This window comes from Pithys albifrons, chromosome 3, assembly GCF_047495875.1.
Source record: "Pithys albifrons albifrons isolate INPA30051 chromosome 3, PitAlb_v1, whole genome shotgun sequence".
In the NCBI taxonomy this organism is placed as follows: Eukaryota; Metazoa; Chordata; class Aves; order Passeriformes; family Thamnophilidae; genus Pithys; species Pithys albifrons.
In genome coordinates, this window is record NC_092460.1 from 89996699 (window position 1) to 90013786 (window position 17088).

The 17088-nt window shown below is 40.9% G+C and overlaps 1 protein-coding gene across 2 annotated transcripts in view; it reads left to right on the plus strand.

Annotated features, from left to right (window-relative positions):
- RSBN1L (round spermatid basic protein 1 like) overlaps positions 1-17088 on the plus strand; it is a 44742-nt gene that overhangs the window by 21000 nt on the left and 6654 nt on the right. The window contains exons 3-6 of one of the 2 annotated variants that reach the window (XM_071552700.1): positions 3966-4226; positions 4545-4609; positions 15096-15233; positions 15420-15562. In XM_071552700.1, the coding sequence (XP_071408801.1) occupies positions 3966-4226; positions 4545-4609; positions 15096-15233; positions 15420-15562 (607 nt within the window). Of the gene's footprint in view, positions 1-3965; positions 4610-15095; positions 15234-15419; positions 15563-17088 lie in introns of both variants that reach the window. The other variant, XM_071552699.1, reaches the window with a different exon arrangement.

The following is a 17088-nucleotide window of genomic DNA, read 5'->3' on the forward strand; positions in this document are numbered from 1 at the left end:
CTGAGTTACCGTGCAGTCAGAGTAGCATCAGTCAGTGGTGGGGATGGTGCAGGAATGTGTGCCGGGATCAGTCGGTGGTGGGGATGGTGCACGAATTTTTTTCAAAGTCTTGAATTCTAGAAATATTTTTAAAAAATCTCATTTGGAATCTGTATTTTCTGACTTCTGTGTTTTAAGGCTTTTTTCCTCTTCAGTGGCATTAGTGCCTCAGACCCTTAAAGAAGGGATTCATGTTTTGTCTCACAAGCATAGACACCATTTCCCCCTATTTTCCAGTTGCAAGTAGCAGTTCAAGGATCTTTGCTACTCTCCATCATAAATCTTGTGGGTTTTTATTTTATTGCCTTCTGTTCTTTCAGTGATTGTTGCTCTTGGTTTCCAAGTGTTTCAGAATTTAAATTGGTCTCCCATACTTACAAATCCAAACAGTTCTGTGGAAGAGAGTTGTGTGCAGAGGTGAGAGGCTGTTAGCACATATTGACTTGGTTCCAAATTGTGTGCACTGCTTTTTTGCAACTTACCGTGATTCAGGAAAGTGTGTACTGATGAACTGTAATACTTGATACATGTGTAAGTGGCATAACCCTTTTATCTTGTGTTCAAAAGTAAAAACAGATTACATTAAAATCTATTTGTTTAAAGCTGAACAGAAAATTTCTTATCAAGCTGGAAAGAAATGAGTTCTATTATCGTGTTGTTAAAAGCTCTTTTCCCTTCTGAAGGTTTCACAGTGACAGTGTGAAAACAAACAGAGACTGACAAATGTTCTTCACTTCAAAAATGTCTTAGTGTAATTCCTGCTAAGGTTTAAGTTCTTCCATAAACCTTTGGCAGGTTAACTAAAATGTATTTTTACAACTGGTTTTGTGCATGAACCTTTTTGGATGTTCATGTGAACTTTGCATAATTTGAGACTGATTTGCGTTCCATCTGTCTGATCTTAATTGTGTTATAGTGGTTTTATTGTTGTTTCTGTCTTAAAAACACCACTAGTTGCAAGGCCATGGCTGTGCTCTTTTTAAGTGGTTAGAACAGAACCAGCTGTTTCAGCTGGAAGGGACCTTCAGTGATCCTTCAGTCCCACTGCCCGACCACTTCAGGGCTGATCAACAGTGAGTGTGTTATTAAGGGCATTTCCAAATGCCTCCTAAACACGGACGGATTTGGGGCACCCACCACGTCTCCAAGGAGGCCAGTTTAGTAGCAGACTTCTATTTTTAATATATATTTTTTTATTTTATTGTACATCTGCATCTGCGAAATAAGTGATGAATTAAAACATCAGCCACCATGTACTGCAGAAGGAGTCAAGTGAGATTGATTTTTAGCCAGTAAAACTCAGAACAGAGAGTCAAAGGCAGCAAATGGAACAAATTAGGAGGGGAAATCAGGTCATCTTTCTTGTACTGTAGGAATGGAAGTCTATAATTTTTGAAGTAGTTTTGCACACACACAGATTTGTACCCATCTCCCATATAAGTACTGCACATTTCAACCAGTAGTAATGGATGCAATTGTGTAGTTGGATGTTCAGCAAGAACATAGAGATGCCAATCTTCAGTTGTCTTAAGGTTTTCCATGGGGATTTTAAACATGTTCAAGTACAACAGAGTAGTTTGGCTCTTACCATAGCAAATCACTTCTTGCTTTGAACTTAGTTGTTGTATTTGTTGCCATTTATATTATTGCTGATTGCACCAAAGTGAATAGAAATTTCCATCCTTTCCCTGCCATGCACAATGTCCCAGCTCTGTGTCCCCACAGAAATCTGAGCTTGATTTTCAGACAAGTGAAGTGGGTTGATGGGCATCTCCTGCTTTCCCCTCTCACCTTGCGCCAGAACTTGGTCCTATAATTCTATTTTTTTCTATATTCAAACTAATGTAATGTCTGGAAATGTTTCACTTCTTTGCAATATCCATCAATATAACAACAAATTTTCATGTTTAGAGCGAAACAATTTTAAAATGGTCAGTTAAAGCATTTGTACAAGTTGGAAATACCTGTGTGCTCTTGGATCCTTTCTGGTTGTGTACTCCTGCAGTCAGGAGTAGGGGAGAAATGTCTGTTTTGTAGTCTGTAATTTGAGATTCCGATTTATATTTCTAAGCCTATAATACAGAACTTCTCACTGTCATAAACCATTTCTTTATTCTTATTTCCCCCTGAATGGAGCTGTGCCATAATGGCCCCATTACAGTGTCCCAGAGTGGGCGCAGTGGGTGGTTTCTGTCAGGAGGTGACACTTCACTGCTGCCCTCTGTGAGCTGTTCTCAGGACTCCCTAAGGCTGCGTCCCCCAGCTGTGCATGTGCTGCTGCTCTTCCTGGTCTTCTCTTGCCTGTCAGATCTAAAGCCTTTAGGGACAGAAGGAAGATGTTAACAAAGAAGTGGTGAATGTTGCATCTCCCAGATGAAGCAGTCTTGTTGCAGGGGTGGTGCTGGTTTTACAGGAAATGTCGCCTAAGGACAGAATTCCATGAGGATACTCTGCCTTTTGGCAGCTGAACTTGGTTACCTGAAAGTGAAGTTGTGCTCATGGAGTGTGCCATGTTAAACCTGACGTTGAGTGAAGGCAATCTTTGTAGTTATTAACTGTGTGGATTAAGTTAATAAATCCTAGAGCCCATTTCCTTGTTTGGGCCAAGTAAGAAATGAAGTGATCTCGAGGCACTTCTTCCTCCCCCTTCATGTGTGAGAAAATGGAATCCAGGCCCATAACTAGTTTGCCTTCCCCTGCTTGAGGAGTCCCAGAGGGTGTAGCTGCTGTCACAAACCTCGAGGGGCTCAGAGGCAAATGACTTAATTGCTTGTTCTCCTTTCCAGGACCTGCATCTTCCATGTCCAAACCTCTTAATTATCAGCAAGAATTCGTGATTCTGTGCACCAACAGTTGTGATCTCTATTTTTTCCCTTTCTTTTTTTTTCCCCAAGGGGCTCTTATGAATTATTTGGGCTGAGGATTGCAAACTGAAAATAGTTTACTGCAGCATCATAGTAGAGACTGGTTAACTGAGCTCTTGTGAATTTGAGCTTACTTACTCTTGCAATGAAATATGTATTTTCTAAACTTGTAATCTGTGTTTGAACCTGCTTGTCTTCAGTTGCTTGTTGTGATTATGATTTTGCACTGAAACATACCCAGTAACTTCATGTCCCTGGTTGCTAAATAATTTCAACTGTTGGATTTTAGGGCAGTGCAGTGTCAGAAGTTTTTTTCACTACCACTTCTATTACTTGCAAAAAAACCACCCAAACACTTGAAGTAAAACACTTCAAAACAAGGGAGAACATTTAGCTTGGGAATTGCTGAGCATGTTATCCTCAAGTGAGTACTTTCTGCCTTCAGGCATTACAGTTTGCTCTCAATTCAGCTTGCCTGTTATGTAAACTTGAAACTAGTTTGTTTGGTGAGCATTTTCCTTAATCTGTGTTTTGTTTAAGTTCTATTTATTTTCTAATAAGTATGAGGTCAGTTTTTAGGTGTTCCCACATATATTTCAATGAAGTTTATTTAGTTATGAAACAATGACCGTGGAAAACCCATCTGGCAAGGTGGGTTCTGGCAGTGGCATCTTGTGAAGAGCTGGTGCTGCTGGTTGATATTCCTGGCTGGTTTGTAAATCCCTTGTTTGGCAGCGTGGGGTGGGTGTCCTGTGACGCCTCTGTGCTTTCTGGGACAGTGACTCTTGATGACCAGTTAAAGGCAATGATGAAGGGCTGAGTCATCATAAAAACAGCCTTTGGAAACTTGTTTTTTTCTGATGTCCTTCCCTTATTTGTCAGGCAGAACGTGAACATGGGGGGTGTCGCTTTCTCTGCTCACTTTTGGCAAGATGCACCTTGTGATCCTTCCTCTTGGTCTCTGATCTTTTGTGCCATGGTGGGGGCTTTGGTGACTTCAAATTCTGATCTTTAAATACATATTCTGTAAATAGTCTTAAGAGATCTTTTTTCTCTCAACAGGTGGGAAGGAGAAACCAAAAACCAATGCAGAAGAGCTACAGATTAAAAAAGTTAAGAAGAAAAAGAAAAAGAAACATAAAGAGAATGAGAAGAGGAAGCGTCCAAAAATGTACAGCAAATCCATTCAGACCATCTGCTCAGGATTGGTTTCTGACATTGAGGATCAGGAAGCCAAAGGCATCATAGATGATCATCTTAAGGATTTCAATGGGAAAAATATGGATCCCAAGAAGGACTGTGAGTCCAAGATACCAGAGAACAGTGAGTTTCCATTTGTCTCGTTAAAGGAGCCACGGGTTCAAAATAAACTCAAAAGGTTGGACACATTGGAGTTCAAACAGCTGATTCATATTGAGCACCAGCCTAACGGAGGTGCATCAGTTATCCATGCCTACAGTAATGAACTCTCCCACTTGTCTCCTGTGGAGATGGAGAGATTTGCAGAAGAGTTTGTGGGTCTGGTTTTTAGTGAAAATGAAAACTGTGCAGCTTACTATGTAATGGGTATTGTTCATGGGGCAGCTACTTATTTACCTGACTTTTTAGACTACTTTTCGTTTAATTTTCCCAATTCACCAGTGAAAATGGAGATTTTGGGAAAGAAAGATATAGAGACAACGACTATGTCAAATTTTCATGCTCAGGTAAGAGGTTATACATTTTACTTTCTAAAGTCATATAATGGTTTCAAACAACTGTGAATGGAGATTTTTGTTGTTAGAATAGTTGCTGTGAGCTGTGCTGTGGGGATGACATGGAAGACTAGAAACAAGGGGATTCTCAAGTAATAAGTCAGTTCTGCAGTACTGAAGATGAGAAGGCTGTTGACTGGGACATAAAATTGGATTTTATGGGGGAGGGGAAGCGTGTGCATGCTTGTGTGTGTAGGTTTCTTTGGATTTATTTCTGTAGCTGAAGCTTAACCCTGAGTTTTGGAGGGTTGAAATTATTTAGTTGTGGCTGTCTGAGCATCCAAACTGTAGTTCATTTGTATGAACTTGTCCGTAACACGGGAATGTTTTGGTACAATGTTATACATAAAACCTGTGGTTTGAGTCTTTGAAATCCGTCCTCAAAGGAGAACTTGGCTGTTGACATGGCCACTGATTTGGTACTGAGTTCTTTGCATTTCTCCCCACTTGGTTGTGTTCTGTGGAAAGCTCCTCAGTCAGATGGCAAAATGACAGGCAGCTTTTCATTTTTATTTTTTTGAACTTTAACAACAGCTACTGATTAAAGATCACCTCTGCTATTTATTAACTTGCTGTAGAATATACACTTCTGTTGCATATAAATGATTTGTATCAGGTCTTCAGGGGAAAAACAAATTGCACCTTTCTTAAGATTTCCACCTTGGTGATGAGGGTGTTGTGTAAGACCTGTACAGATACTCGGAAACAACTTAGGGAGAAACTCAGTGGTGTTTTATTTATATCGACTTTATCTCTTAACTCCTTTATTTGTGAATTTAGATGTTGTATGGATCACCTTTAAGCTGGTTTAGTCTTCAATTTTAAACAATTTTGATAGTTCAAGTGTGAGTTACGTTGTCATCTCTTGGATGGATGAAAAACACGCTTTTTTTTCCTTTGGCTACATAAACATTTGCATAGAACACTTGCATTTATTGACAGATTTCTGGTGTGTGTTATCCACAAGGATATGCAGAACTGAAATGCTGCTGCAAGAGAACATCTGCAGTGCTGGTTGAGAAAATATGTACTGCCTTGGAATATGAATATTCTGTGAACTACAGTCACTGGGGTTTTCTTCTGTATGTAAAATGAATCATTAGTAATAAAAATCACGGGAGGTGTTAGGGGCAGCCCTCCAGACCTGCTCTTTGGCTATTTTTCATAAAAAAAGCTGGATCTGTCCTTCTAAGCATGTTCTTTAGGTCCAGTCTGTCATCTTGGGCAGCATTAATGCCAGTGTAGCTGTGCCAGTGTTTGCCCTAAAGACATGGTTAAGGAAAGCCCACATTTTGTTGTTGTGAATTATATGAGAATTATTTTACTAAAAAGATAAGATTAAATTGGTATTATAATAGTAACATCCAGATCTATAGTTAAATCAATCCTGTGTTCATTGGGGTTGAGATCCTAATTTCCCATTTTTGTGTACGTGAAGGAGGAGCAGAGAGAGTGGAAGATGAAAGAAGCCAAACTGTATTATTATAGTGTTCATCTGGTCAGCCCGTGGTCTGCCTTCTGAGCTACATTTGTACTTGGCTGGAGGTTTAGTTCTGATATCTTTTTTCCTTTGTGTTCCGTGATCTATTTTCCTTAGTTTTCATGGCATTTTATCACTTCTCAGTTGGGTTGCTTGGCAGAAGAAGTTTGGCTCCTTGTAGTTTTGCTGAGTCAGGGGTGTGTGGGGTATAAATAACATGTGCAGACAAACATCAGACTTCACTTCTTCTGTGCAGCATCCCTGTTTCCTGGAATATTTAAGTCAGTATCTTGGTTGCCTAGCTGTTGTTTTTCCTTGGAATTTCTTTATTTTTATCTCATTTTGGCTGCTTATTTTGGCTGACTCAGGTGATCTGCTACGGGTGAAATGTTTTTTTTAGCTTAGTATTCTCCTTCCTGTTACATTTTGTGCAGATTGAGAACATTCCCTTGTCTCATGGATTCTCTATGAATCTTCTAAAGGGATTCTAATATGCTGTTGCAGTATGTTGTGATGGAACTTTAAATGTGGTTTTCTGTTTCCGCCTTGCCCAGGCTCTGTGCTGTGGGGTTTGTTGTCCTGAGCTGCCTGAGCAAGGTCTGGCAGTTGGAGTATGGTCCAAGTTGAGGAGTGAGTTGTTTTCTGAGGTCCAAGTAGGAAGTTTTATCAAGTCTCCTTAGAGTGTGTATCTTGGGCTTCATTAGCCTTAAGAAACTTGGGTGTTGCTTTGCTAATTTTAACTAAAACACTGAGATGAGGCTGAATGAGGTTCTTTGGTTGTTTTTGAGAACTCACTGTAGCACATCGGTCTGACAAACTTAAATATTTAAAAAGATCTAAAAAAGTATTGAAAAATAATAATAATGAGAAAGAAGGATGAGCTAAGCCTGAAATGGAAATTATTATAGTGTGTTTTATCAGTTTTTATTTCTGACCTCAATCCTTTCAGTACTACTCGATAATCTTCCACCTCCTGATTTGTGGCAGATGAGGTTTTTTTCATTTTAAGTGATGTGTATTTTGAAGTCACCAAGTTCTGTGGCAAGAGGCCAATTTCACAGTAAATGCTGTTGCTGAGGTCCACATTGTTGGAGTTCTCCTGGGTTTGCCTGGAAATCTGCATCTCTCAGGTGGGTTACTCACAGTCCAAGAGTTGAAATGGAACTCTCAGCCTCCTCCTCAACACACCTGTCAGACAAGTAATGCAGTTTTACTTGTTAGATTGGAAGTGGACAGAAGCTTGTGAGAATAGTTACAACAGGCACAGGAGACACAAATTTGTGCTGGAACTGGTTCTGTGTAAACAGAATTAGCTTTCAAATTTTGAGGGGAGAGGAATTGGGGAATTTTTCATCACCTGGCTTGATGTTTAAGTACTCTTTAAATTTTTTGTGGGGTTACTGGAACACCTGTTTGTGAACTGACCATAAGGCTGAGTCAGACTGTTTCCGTAACTGGACAAAACAGAATTAGTTTGGATATCCTTGTAGCCAGTAAGTCAGTCCTTCAAGTGGTGAAAAACTGTCCTCTGCAGGTCCAGCACCCATGGGCTCTGTTGTTTGTGTAGATGGCAGCAGCTGCATCAGTTACCTGATAGCTGTGAATCTTGTCAGGGTCTTAGGAGGATTTTAAAGAATGTAAATAATCAGCTTTTGCCACCTACTCGCAGCCTACATCACTTCAGTTAAGCTATTTAGTTCTGTTGAGACAAATGCCACTAATATTTTGAACTCATTACTGTGTCCTCATGCTGGGCAAGTGCAAATTTTTATTGCTGAAATCCCAGGGGCAGACTTGATGTTTGACTGGAACAATGCTCAGTGCATTGATTTTACTGTCTTGCCTCAGAGGCACCTTCTTAGTACAGACAAGTGAAATGCTGAGCAATCCCCACCAATTCCTGTGCTTTAGGAAGCCATTAACTTGTTTGAGGCCATATCTGACAAACCTTTGTCTGATGTGTTTGCTGGAGATCTTCAGGTGATTCAACACTTTGCAAAGAAATCTGCTATAAAATAATTCTTTTCTTAGTTGTCCTCTTATCATTTTATTCTGATCTTTAATGGATAAAGCAAACAATTTATCCTTTTCTTTCAGTTTTCCCTATATTTGATTAAGAGCTCCTTTCTCCCCCTTCCTACATTTAGTAATTTATTTCCGTCAACCATTGCATGTTATAACTTATTGGTCTCTCTGCTCTCCCTTTGTGCTCTCTTCAGTTGTCTTTATATTTTCTTAAAATGCAGTACTGAAAATGGGCAGTGTTTGCCTGGTGTACTGATGTCAAGGACTATGAGAAGGTTGCTGCGTCTGGCAAATTATTGCTCTTAGTTATCCGTTTCTTCTTTTTCTCAGAGCAGTTTGTGATCCGCTGTAGCAGCAGCTCCTGCTAATTGAGTCATGCCCCTTTGCATGTTTGTGCAGTTCATTATATACATGTGAGTGTAGTTTTTACTTTTGTTCAAATTGAATTTTATCCTTTGCATTCAGGCCCTTCTCCAGTTTCAAGATCTTGTAAATTTTGATCTTTTCCTGTAGTGAACTTGCAGCTTTGTGATACTTGTGGGTTTCATGTGTTCAAAAAGAAGATCCTTGCTGCCTGTCTCAAAATTGGTCCTTTCATATTGAGAGTTACGTGAGCACAGACAAAATTGCCCACTGTTTGCTCTTACTAGGCCATGTTGTCTGCAGCAGTTCTGAGGACATCCTGCAAATGTCAAATGTTGAGATGTGTATGAGTCCTCTGAAAAAGCCTATCCAGTCATAGAATGAGAGGTTTGCTTGACTTGATTGGTTTTCTTCACATCTGTGTTGTTTGGCTTTTCACATCCATGTTTTTTGGTTGATGGTTGTGTGTAGCTAAACATCTTTTCTGGAAGTTGAAATTAGGCTAAACAGTCTCTGACTCCTCCATGTCTTTCCCTTGATACCTGTTTCTTTAAGAAGGTGTGTTATTGTCTTCCAGCCTTGAAGGAGTGATTTGTGGGTTTGAGTTCAAATCATAGAATGGCCTGGGTTCAAAGGGACCTTGGAGATCATCTTGTTCCAAGCCCCTGCCATGGGCAGGGACAACCTGCACTAGATGAGGTTGCTCAGAGCCCCATCTAGCCTGGCCTAGAGCTCTTCCAGGGATGGGGCATCCACAGCTTCTGTGGGCAACATGTTCCAGTGCCTCACCACCCCGACAGTAAGAATTTCCTAGGAATACCTAATCTAAACCTGCCGTCTTTCAGTTTGAAGCCATCCCACCATATCCTGCCCTTGTAAATTGTCCCTCTCCAGCTCTCTTGTAGCCTCCTTTGGGTACTTGAGGGTTGCTCCAAGGTCTCCCTGGAGCCTCCTCTCCAGTCTGTCTGTGAAGAGTTTTTTCATAGGAGAGGTGTCAGTGCTCTGATCATCTTTGTGTCTCTCCCCGGGACTCGCTCCCACAGGCCCATGTCCTTCCTGTGCTGGGACCCCAGAGCTGGAGGCAGCTCTGCAGGTGGGGTCTCACCAGAGCAGAGGGGAAGAATCCCCTCCCTCCCCTGCTGCCCACACTCTGGGGCTGCAGCCCAGGACACTGTTTCCTTTCTAGGCTGCAAGTGCACGTTGCCAGGTCATGTCCAGCCTCTCACCCACCAGCCCCGCCCCAGGGCTGCTCTCAGTCAATTCTCTGCCCTGTGTTTGAGCTTGGGATTGCCCTGACCCACGTGCAGGGCCTTGCGCTTGGCCTTGTTGAACCTCCACCTTCCGAGCCTCTGGATGGCATCCCTTCCTTCCATCGTGGCAGCTCCACCCACAGCTTGGACTCTTGCTGCTTTATTAAAGCTTTATTTCTTTTGCCTTACTGCCTTCGTGCTGTAGGTGTGTGAGGATACACCTCACTGACTGTTCAGCCCAGGAAAAGTCCCTCTGACTGCTCAGGGTGCAGTTGGACAAATGGTCAGGCCCATCTGGCACCTGCTGCTGCTTAAAGAGGGTCCTCATTCCCCTTCCCCTCCCTTGTGCCAAGCTGTGCTGCTGCTCAAACTGTTCAGCCAAGTTGTTTCATTAATCCAGCAGAAAACCTTACTGTTCTTGAGGGGTTCAGGGATTGGTTTTATTACTGAGTTAGCAAATTATCTTCTATTATGTCAGAGGTAACTCAAGGATGAGTGTGGGACTACCCGATCAGCCCCGTTCTGTAACAACAGGCAGTTCGTGTCTTCAGAGAAATAATGTTTTTGTTTTGTTCCCAGTCTGAAATAACTTCACGTTGCCATGTTAACTGTGATGGACATTAAATATACAAATATTATGATGAAGAACTGCAGTACTAATGGTAGTCCATGTTTGTGGTGTGACTTCTCCCGGGAGGGGTTGTCCTCACTTCACGTTGTGCACACAGACCTTGTCATTGCCATTCTTCTTCAGCCTCTTCTATCTTCTCTTTGCTGTCCTCCCTCTTTAGCTCTTGAACATTTGTCTTTTGCAGAGGTTTTTGCTGTTTAGTTCTTCTCTAATTTGTGAAATCCAGCTTGAAAATATTAGTTCCTTTAGTATTGGAGGGGCATTGCTGAAAATGCTTTTCCTTAAAGAAAATCTCAAATAATTGGTTAGTGTTTCATTTCCTTATTAAAGATTTGTACAGTGTCTATTTCCCTATGTTGTATTATTTTCCTATGTTCTGGAAAGAATTCTTTTATATTGGAACTATATTTCTTTTGAGTTGGGCTTCACCAGTTTTCAGTAAAATTTTGTTTTCAACAGAATTTGTTCCTTGCTTTTAGGCTGTTCAAATGTTTGGTTAGTTATTAAAAAGTTGTAACATTTTTAGCAACTGTTTGCTGTTATGCAACAGCTCCAAAATACACCTTCATTTATTTATTTTTTTTTTAAATTCCCTCTGGATGATGAAAAATGAAATTTTATCTCTGTTAAAGCATAAATATTGTCCCATTCTCTTTTTTATCTAAAAAGTATAATTTAAAAAATGCTTCTTTAAAAAAATAGATTTTTTTATCTGAAAAATCTAAAAAATACGTTTTTTTAAACTAACGTATAGGACTCTCTGTAAGAGACTTTTTGATAGATGACGGCAGCCTGTTGTCTTGAAGCAAACTAAAGTTTTCACTTACTGAGAGCCATTGAACAAAGACTCAGTTCACAGGGAGTGACAGAATTCTGCAGTATGTGCTCATCTGTTTTCCACTTAGAGAACTGTTATCTTTAAAGTTTGTTTCTTGACAGTTTCAGCCAGTCAATACCAGCTGACAGTCTTACGCTGCTCTTTTTAGTTGCATATTCTGTATTAACAAAACCTAAACCTAAATAAGGCCCTGGGGTTTGTCCTGGCAGCTTGGACGGGCTCTGAGACTGACCCTTGTCAGGGATCCCCCTGAGCTACAGGGGCAGTGATGTTACTTCACTTTCACAAGGTCTTTTTCCATGAAGGTATTCAATTGATGCTGTCCTTAATTTTTAAAATTCTTTGTTAACTGCTTCACTGTTTTTGTGTCCATGGAATTCAGAATAAAAACAAGGTCCTCTTGCTTTTAAAAACTTCTGTTCATCCATGGTATTGTTTGAGAATTCCAGCTACAAGTTGAAACATGTCAAGTGATTCATGAGCTCCAGTGGTAAAAGGGTGCTGGTGGAACCAGTAAGGTAGTAAGAATTTTGAGACTGCATTTTCAGAAGGTTCCAGCTGGGAAATGATATTATTTGCTGAAATTAAATCTTTAATGACAATGGATCACCTTTGAGCAATGCCGGAACTGTCAGGGCATCCCATCCTGATGCCAAAACCCTGACCTAAAAAATGGAAAGAAAGGCAGAGTAGCATGAAGGACGTGTGGTTTAACACTAAAAAGCAGCCAAGCAGAATAGTCAGTATTCTTAGAATCAGAGCAGTTTTGATGAATATTTGTTCAGTGTGGTTTCCCATTTGAAACTGAAAATATCTGTTATAATTTAAAGATTTGAAAAGAGTTGGAAAGGAAGAGAAAGCCTTTTGGGCACTTCATCAAAGTGTACCAAACAAGCAGGAATGCTACATGGCCTCTTCGTGGCTGTGGTGATGGAGATGATGCTAGATGTGGAATTGGACATTTTCCATTTGAGATACAAATGTTTAAGTGCACTGGTTGTGAATGGAGGCCCTCTATTCCCTCAGTGTCCTTACATGTTGGTACGGTGATTTAGTGGAACTTTCTTTGTGGCTTCTTTTGGGTTCAGTTGTTCTTTAGTTTTGTTTTCTTTGGTTTTTTTGTGTTTGTTTTTTTCTTGTAACTCTGAGAACTATTTTTCCAGACCTTTCTGGTTTTAAAGGTGAAAAATTGAAAGAAAATTAAACCTCTAGAATTCTAGCAGGAAAATGATAACATTTCAACTGAAAACAAACAAACCATAAAACCCCAAAACACAGACCCCAAACCCTATGCTATTAAAAATAGGAATTAAATTGTGACTTGCCTCAGTTTGTTTTTTAAATCTATATATTTAAATGCTTGGTTTCTCTGGATTGTTCTTTCCACTTTGTGACTTCTACAAACAGAAAACCCCCTAGTTGAGGGCTGGGGTGGGCAAGAAGCTGGGAGGGGACATGGCTGGGGCAGCTGGTCCAGACTGGCCGCAGGGATATTCCGTGCAATATAACATCATGCCCAGCAATAAAAACCTGAGGGGGCTGAGGGAGGGAATACTGGCTGGAAGGTGCTTATTGCTCAGGGCATCAGTCTGCTCGTGGAAGTTAGTGAGTGGTGAAAAACACCACTGCATGTTTTTTACTGTTTACTTTCCTCTTTTCTTCACTTAAAAAACTATCTTTGTGTGGGTCTGTGTGTTTCCTTGTTTCTCCTGTTCTCCCATGTCTCGCTATTGCAGGCAGTCTGTGAGCAGGGGACTGTAGGATAAGTATCTGCTGCCTGGGGGTAAAGCCACCACAGGGCTCTTGAATGCTCAGACTTCATTCTGTATTGGCAGTGACACAACTCTGATACGGTCCCAGAAGAAACCACTCATCACTTGTAACCTTGACATTATCTTAGCAGTTATTTTGGTATTTCTTCTCTCCTAAGGTAGATCTTGAAAAGCAAGGGGAGCATAGTTGACCAGGAGAGCTAGGAATGAAAGGGGATAGAAAAATAATGCCTAAAAGAGTTGAGTTGATCTTTCAATTCTAACTTTCAGTGGTGTGATCTTTTTTGGAAAACTGTAAGAAATTTCTTACTTGATCCAACTCAAGCAAGCATTAGGCTGCACTTAAATACTTTGCTGACTTAATGCCTCATTACCAACACCCTGCAGTACATAAGCTGGATGAGTGAGCTGATCAGGTGGAAGCTTCAGTTTTTCCAAACTTCACTGAAGTTAGTGTTTTTGGGAGAAGTTTTGGAGTTTTCTCTTGGAGTAGTTTCACAACTACTTTATCACATGCTACATGAATCATACAATTATTTAGGTTGGAAAAGACCTTTAAGACCTGTCTAAGAGTCCAGCTGTTAACCCAGCACTCCCAAATCCACCACTAAACCATGTCCTTAAATGCCACATGTACACATCTTTTAAAAACCTTTAGTGATGATGACTCAACCATCTCCCTGGGCATCCTGTGCCAATGCTTGAGAGCCCTTTTGGTGAAGAAATTTTCCGTAATATCCACTCTAAGCCCCTGCTGGCACAACTTGAGGCCATTTCCTTTCATCTCATCACTTGCTATTTGGGGAATGGTCGTGGCAGGGGGAGAATGGTCTTGGCAGGAGAAGGAAGCACAGAAACAGGCAGAAAAATGGTTCTCTGGTATCAGGGGTGTAGGTGAAAACAGCAGCATAGTGTTGTGGCTTGGGATAATGGGAGATGTGTCCCTTCCTTGCCCAGTACTGTGTGTGAGCTCCTGGTGCTTTGTGCCAGTGCAAATACAGTTGAGGACTGAGCTGGTGCAGATTTGGCAGAAATTAATGTTTTCTGTTGCTTTATCACAAAATCACCAGCTGTCTGTGCAAAAAAAGCTGCAGGAAAGTATGACTAAGGATTTGGGGGATACGGGAATACGGCTGTCTAACAGGACTGCTCTTTGCAGTGTGTCTGTGATGTCTGTGATGAGCATTAGCTCAGACATTTTGTAAAATCCTACTTTTAGTACTCCTCCATTTCCTGGGTGTGTGACAGGACTGAGATGATCTGAAAAGTATTTGGTTCTGCCTTTCTGGAATGCAGCTCCTTACATCAGTCCAGCTTCTCAGGAGGCCACAGTGTTGTTTCACGACCTTAGTCTTATTTTCAGGGACTGCTGCTATTTCCCCTTTGCACTGCTGTAACTACTGGGAATTTTGGTGCTCTGTCTGGGTGAGGCCACAGCTAAGCAGTATTTCATGAACTGTTTTCTTTGCACTTTTTTCTTTTCTTGCTTTGGATGCAGAATATTTAGAGGTGCAGTACAGGAGCCTTACTTGGTGTGTGGTAATTCATCTGCTCTTCCCTCTGTTCTGATCTCATCACATTTCATCTCGTAACACCACTGTGTCTTTCAGCCTATTAAATAGGAAATCAGAAGCTTAAGGGGTCATGATCCTCATCAATATTGCAGAGGAAATGTTTGTAGTTAAATTTAGTTGTAACTCAGAGTTCTGCTTGTTACAAGAGAAAGGTAAAAGTTCAGATAGGCTTGAGTAATCCAGTTAAGAATCCTTATGTACGAGGTGCTGAGCAGAACATGTGTTGGTAGCTTTTCAGTTACTGCTTTGAAATGCTGTTTTCTTGAAAGGCAATAAATAGGTACTCTGGTTTACCTTCAGGTTTTAAATACATGTTGTCATGGATGTTTAATCAGAAGTTCTATCTTTGAGTTCATAGTAATTAGCTTCATAATAATTAGCATCATAATAATCTTAAATATACTGAAGATTGAAGGAGAGCATAGAGATTAAAAGTGTTTATTGAATGTAGATTTTGCACATTAGTGGACTCGGTATAACTTTTGTTGTCATATTCTACTTGTAGGTAAAAAGAACATACTCTCATGGTACGTATAGAGCTGGCCCAATGAGACAGATCAGCCTGGTTGGAGCAGTTGATGAGGAAGTGGGGGATTACTTCCCTGAATTCCTTGATATGTTGGAAGAATCACCCTTCTTAAAAGTAAGGACAGAAGGGTTGGGGTTGGGAGAAGGGGGACGCTGTCTAGTGCTGTTATAATAAAGTGAGAGTATGTGATACTTGCTTAGATAATTGGGTGTGCTGATGAATGTCAAGATAGATAAAGGCTGCTTTTAAAAAGGTTTTAAAGTCACTCACTTCAAAATTGTGGCTTGTATTTCCCATTAGTGTACACTGCCATGGGGAACACTTTCTAGTTTAAAATTAGAGAGTCGTAAAGACAGTGATGATGGTCCCATTATGTGGGTACGACCAGGAGAACAGATGATCCCTGTGGCTGACATGCCAAAGTCACCTTTCAAAAGGAAGAGGTAAGTTGGAATATCTTACTTTATAAATGTCTGGTTACTATTTTTTCTGTACCAATTCCTTTTATCCCAAACCTTATACTGGTTGATATTATATCTTAATATAAACCTCTGTTCATGTTCATCTCCAAATATACTTCTGGTTTTTTACTGGGGGGGGGGGGTTTGGTGGTTTTTTTTGGTTGTGGTTTTTTTTGGTGTTGGGTTTTTTTGGTTTTTTGTTTTTTTTTAAATTTTTACTGTCTGGCCAAGAATGGTGCTGGTCCTTTGTGGAGCTTTAGTAGGAATTTAAGGTGAAAAATTCAGGGAAATGTGAACAGCCGTGCAATTAGTGATGTAGACCATGAGATTGGAATTGATAATCCCTATTGTTAAATCTGAGTGGATGTTTTATGACCTCAAGGGACAAGGGCTTCTCTCTCACGTGAAAGGTAGTAATTGCAACATTAAATAATGCCTTTAGGCTTTGCTGTTGTGTTGGGCATAAGTACCAGCTGAAGAGTGGGGGCAACATCTGCAGAACTTAAACATTGTGTGTGATGAGGAATTGTTGTGGGAATTCTCCTGTTTGAAATTCAAACACAACAAGAGAGATACCAGAAGTGGAAGCAGAGTCAGGTGCTTCAGAAGGAGTGTAGAAACACTGTCCAGCCATGCCGGGGATGCAGTTAAAGCCAAAGACCATCTGGAGCTGAATTTGGCAAGGAATGTGAAAGGCAGCAAGGACTTCTACAGGCATATGGACAGTAGAGGGAAAGTGTAAGGCATTTGCTGAATGGGGTAAAGGGCCTGGAGACACAGGACACAGAAAAGGCCAAGATACTCAGTGCTTTCTTTGCCCTTGTCTTTTCTGGGAGATTCACTTTCAGGAATGCCAGGTCCGGGAGCCAGTGGGAATGTCTGAAGCAAGGACTACTTTACCTTCAGTGTAGGAAAATCAGGTTAAGGAACATGTTAGACCTCAAGATTAGACAGACATAAGCCTGTGGGACCTGCTGGGATATACCCACAAGTGCTGTGGGAGCTGGCCAGTGTCACTGCAGGGCCACTCCCTCTTTGAACGGTCATGGCACTTGGCAAAGGTTCATGAGGGCTGCAAGAAAGCAAATGTCACTCCACTCATTTAGAAGGGTAAGAGGCCAGTCTGCAGGCCAGCCAGTCTCCTTTTCCTTCCTGGAAAATATTCAATTTCAAGCATGAGGTACGAGATGATAGTAGGGAATAGTTAGTATTAACAAAGGGGAAACTATGCCTTATCCACCTGATCTACAGCAAAATGATTGGCTCCCAGGATGAGATGAGTGCTAGGAGCAGGGTTTGTCTCAAATTTGTTGAGGCTTTCCTCACTTGTCTCCTGTAACATCCTGGTAGTCTAACAAAGGACAGACTAGATTGATAGGTAAGTGAAATGGACCAAAAACTGGCTTAACTGTTGTGCTCAAAGGGTTGTGGGCAGCAGCATAAAGTCCAACTGAAAAAGAATTGCAAGTGGAGTCATTCAGACCTTAATACCTTGTGCCAGTTTTGTT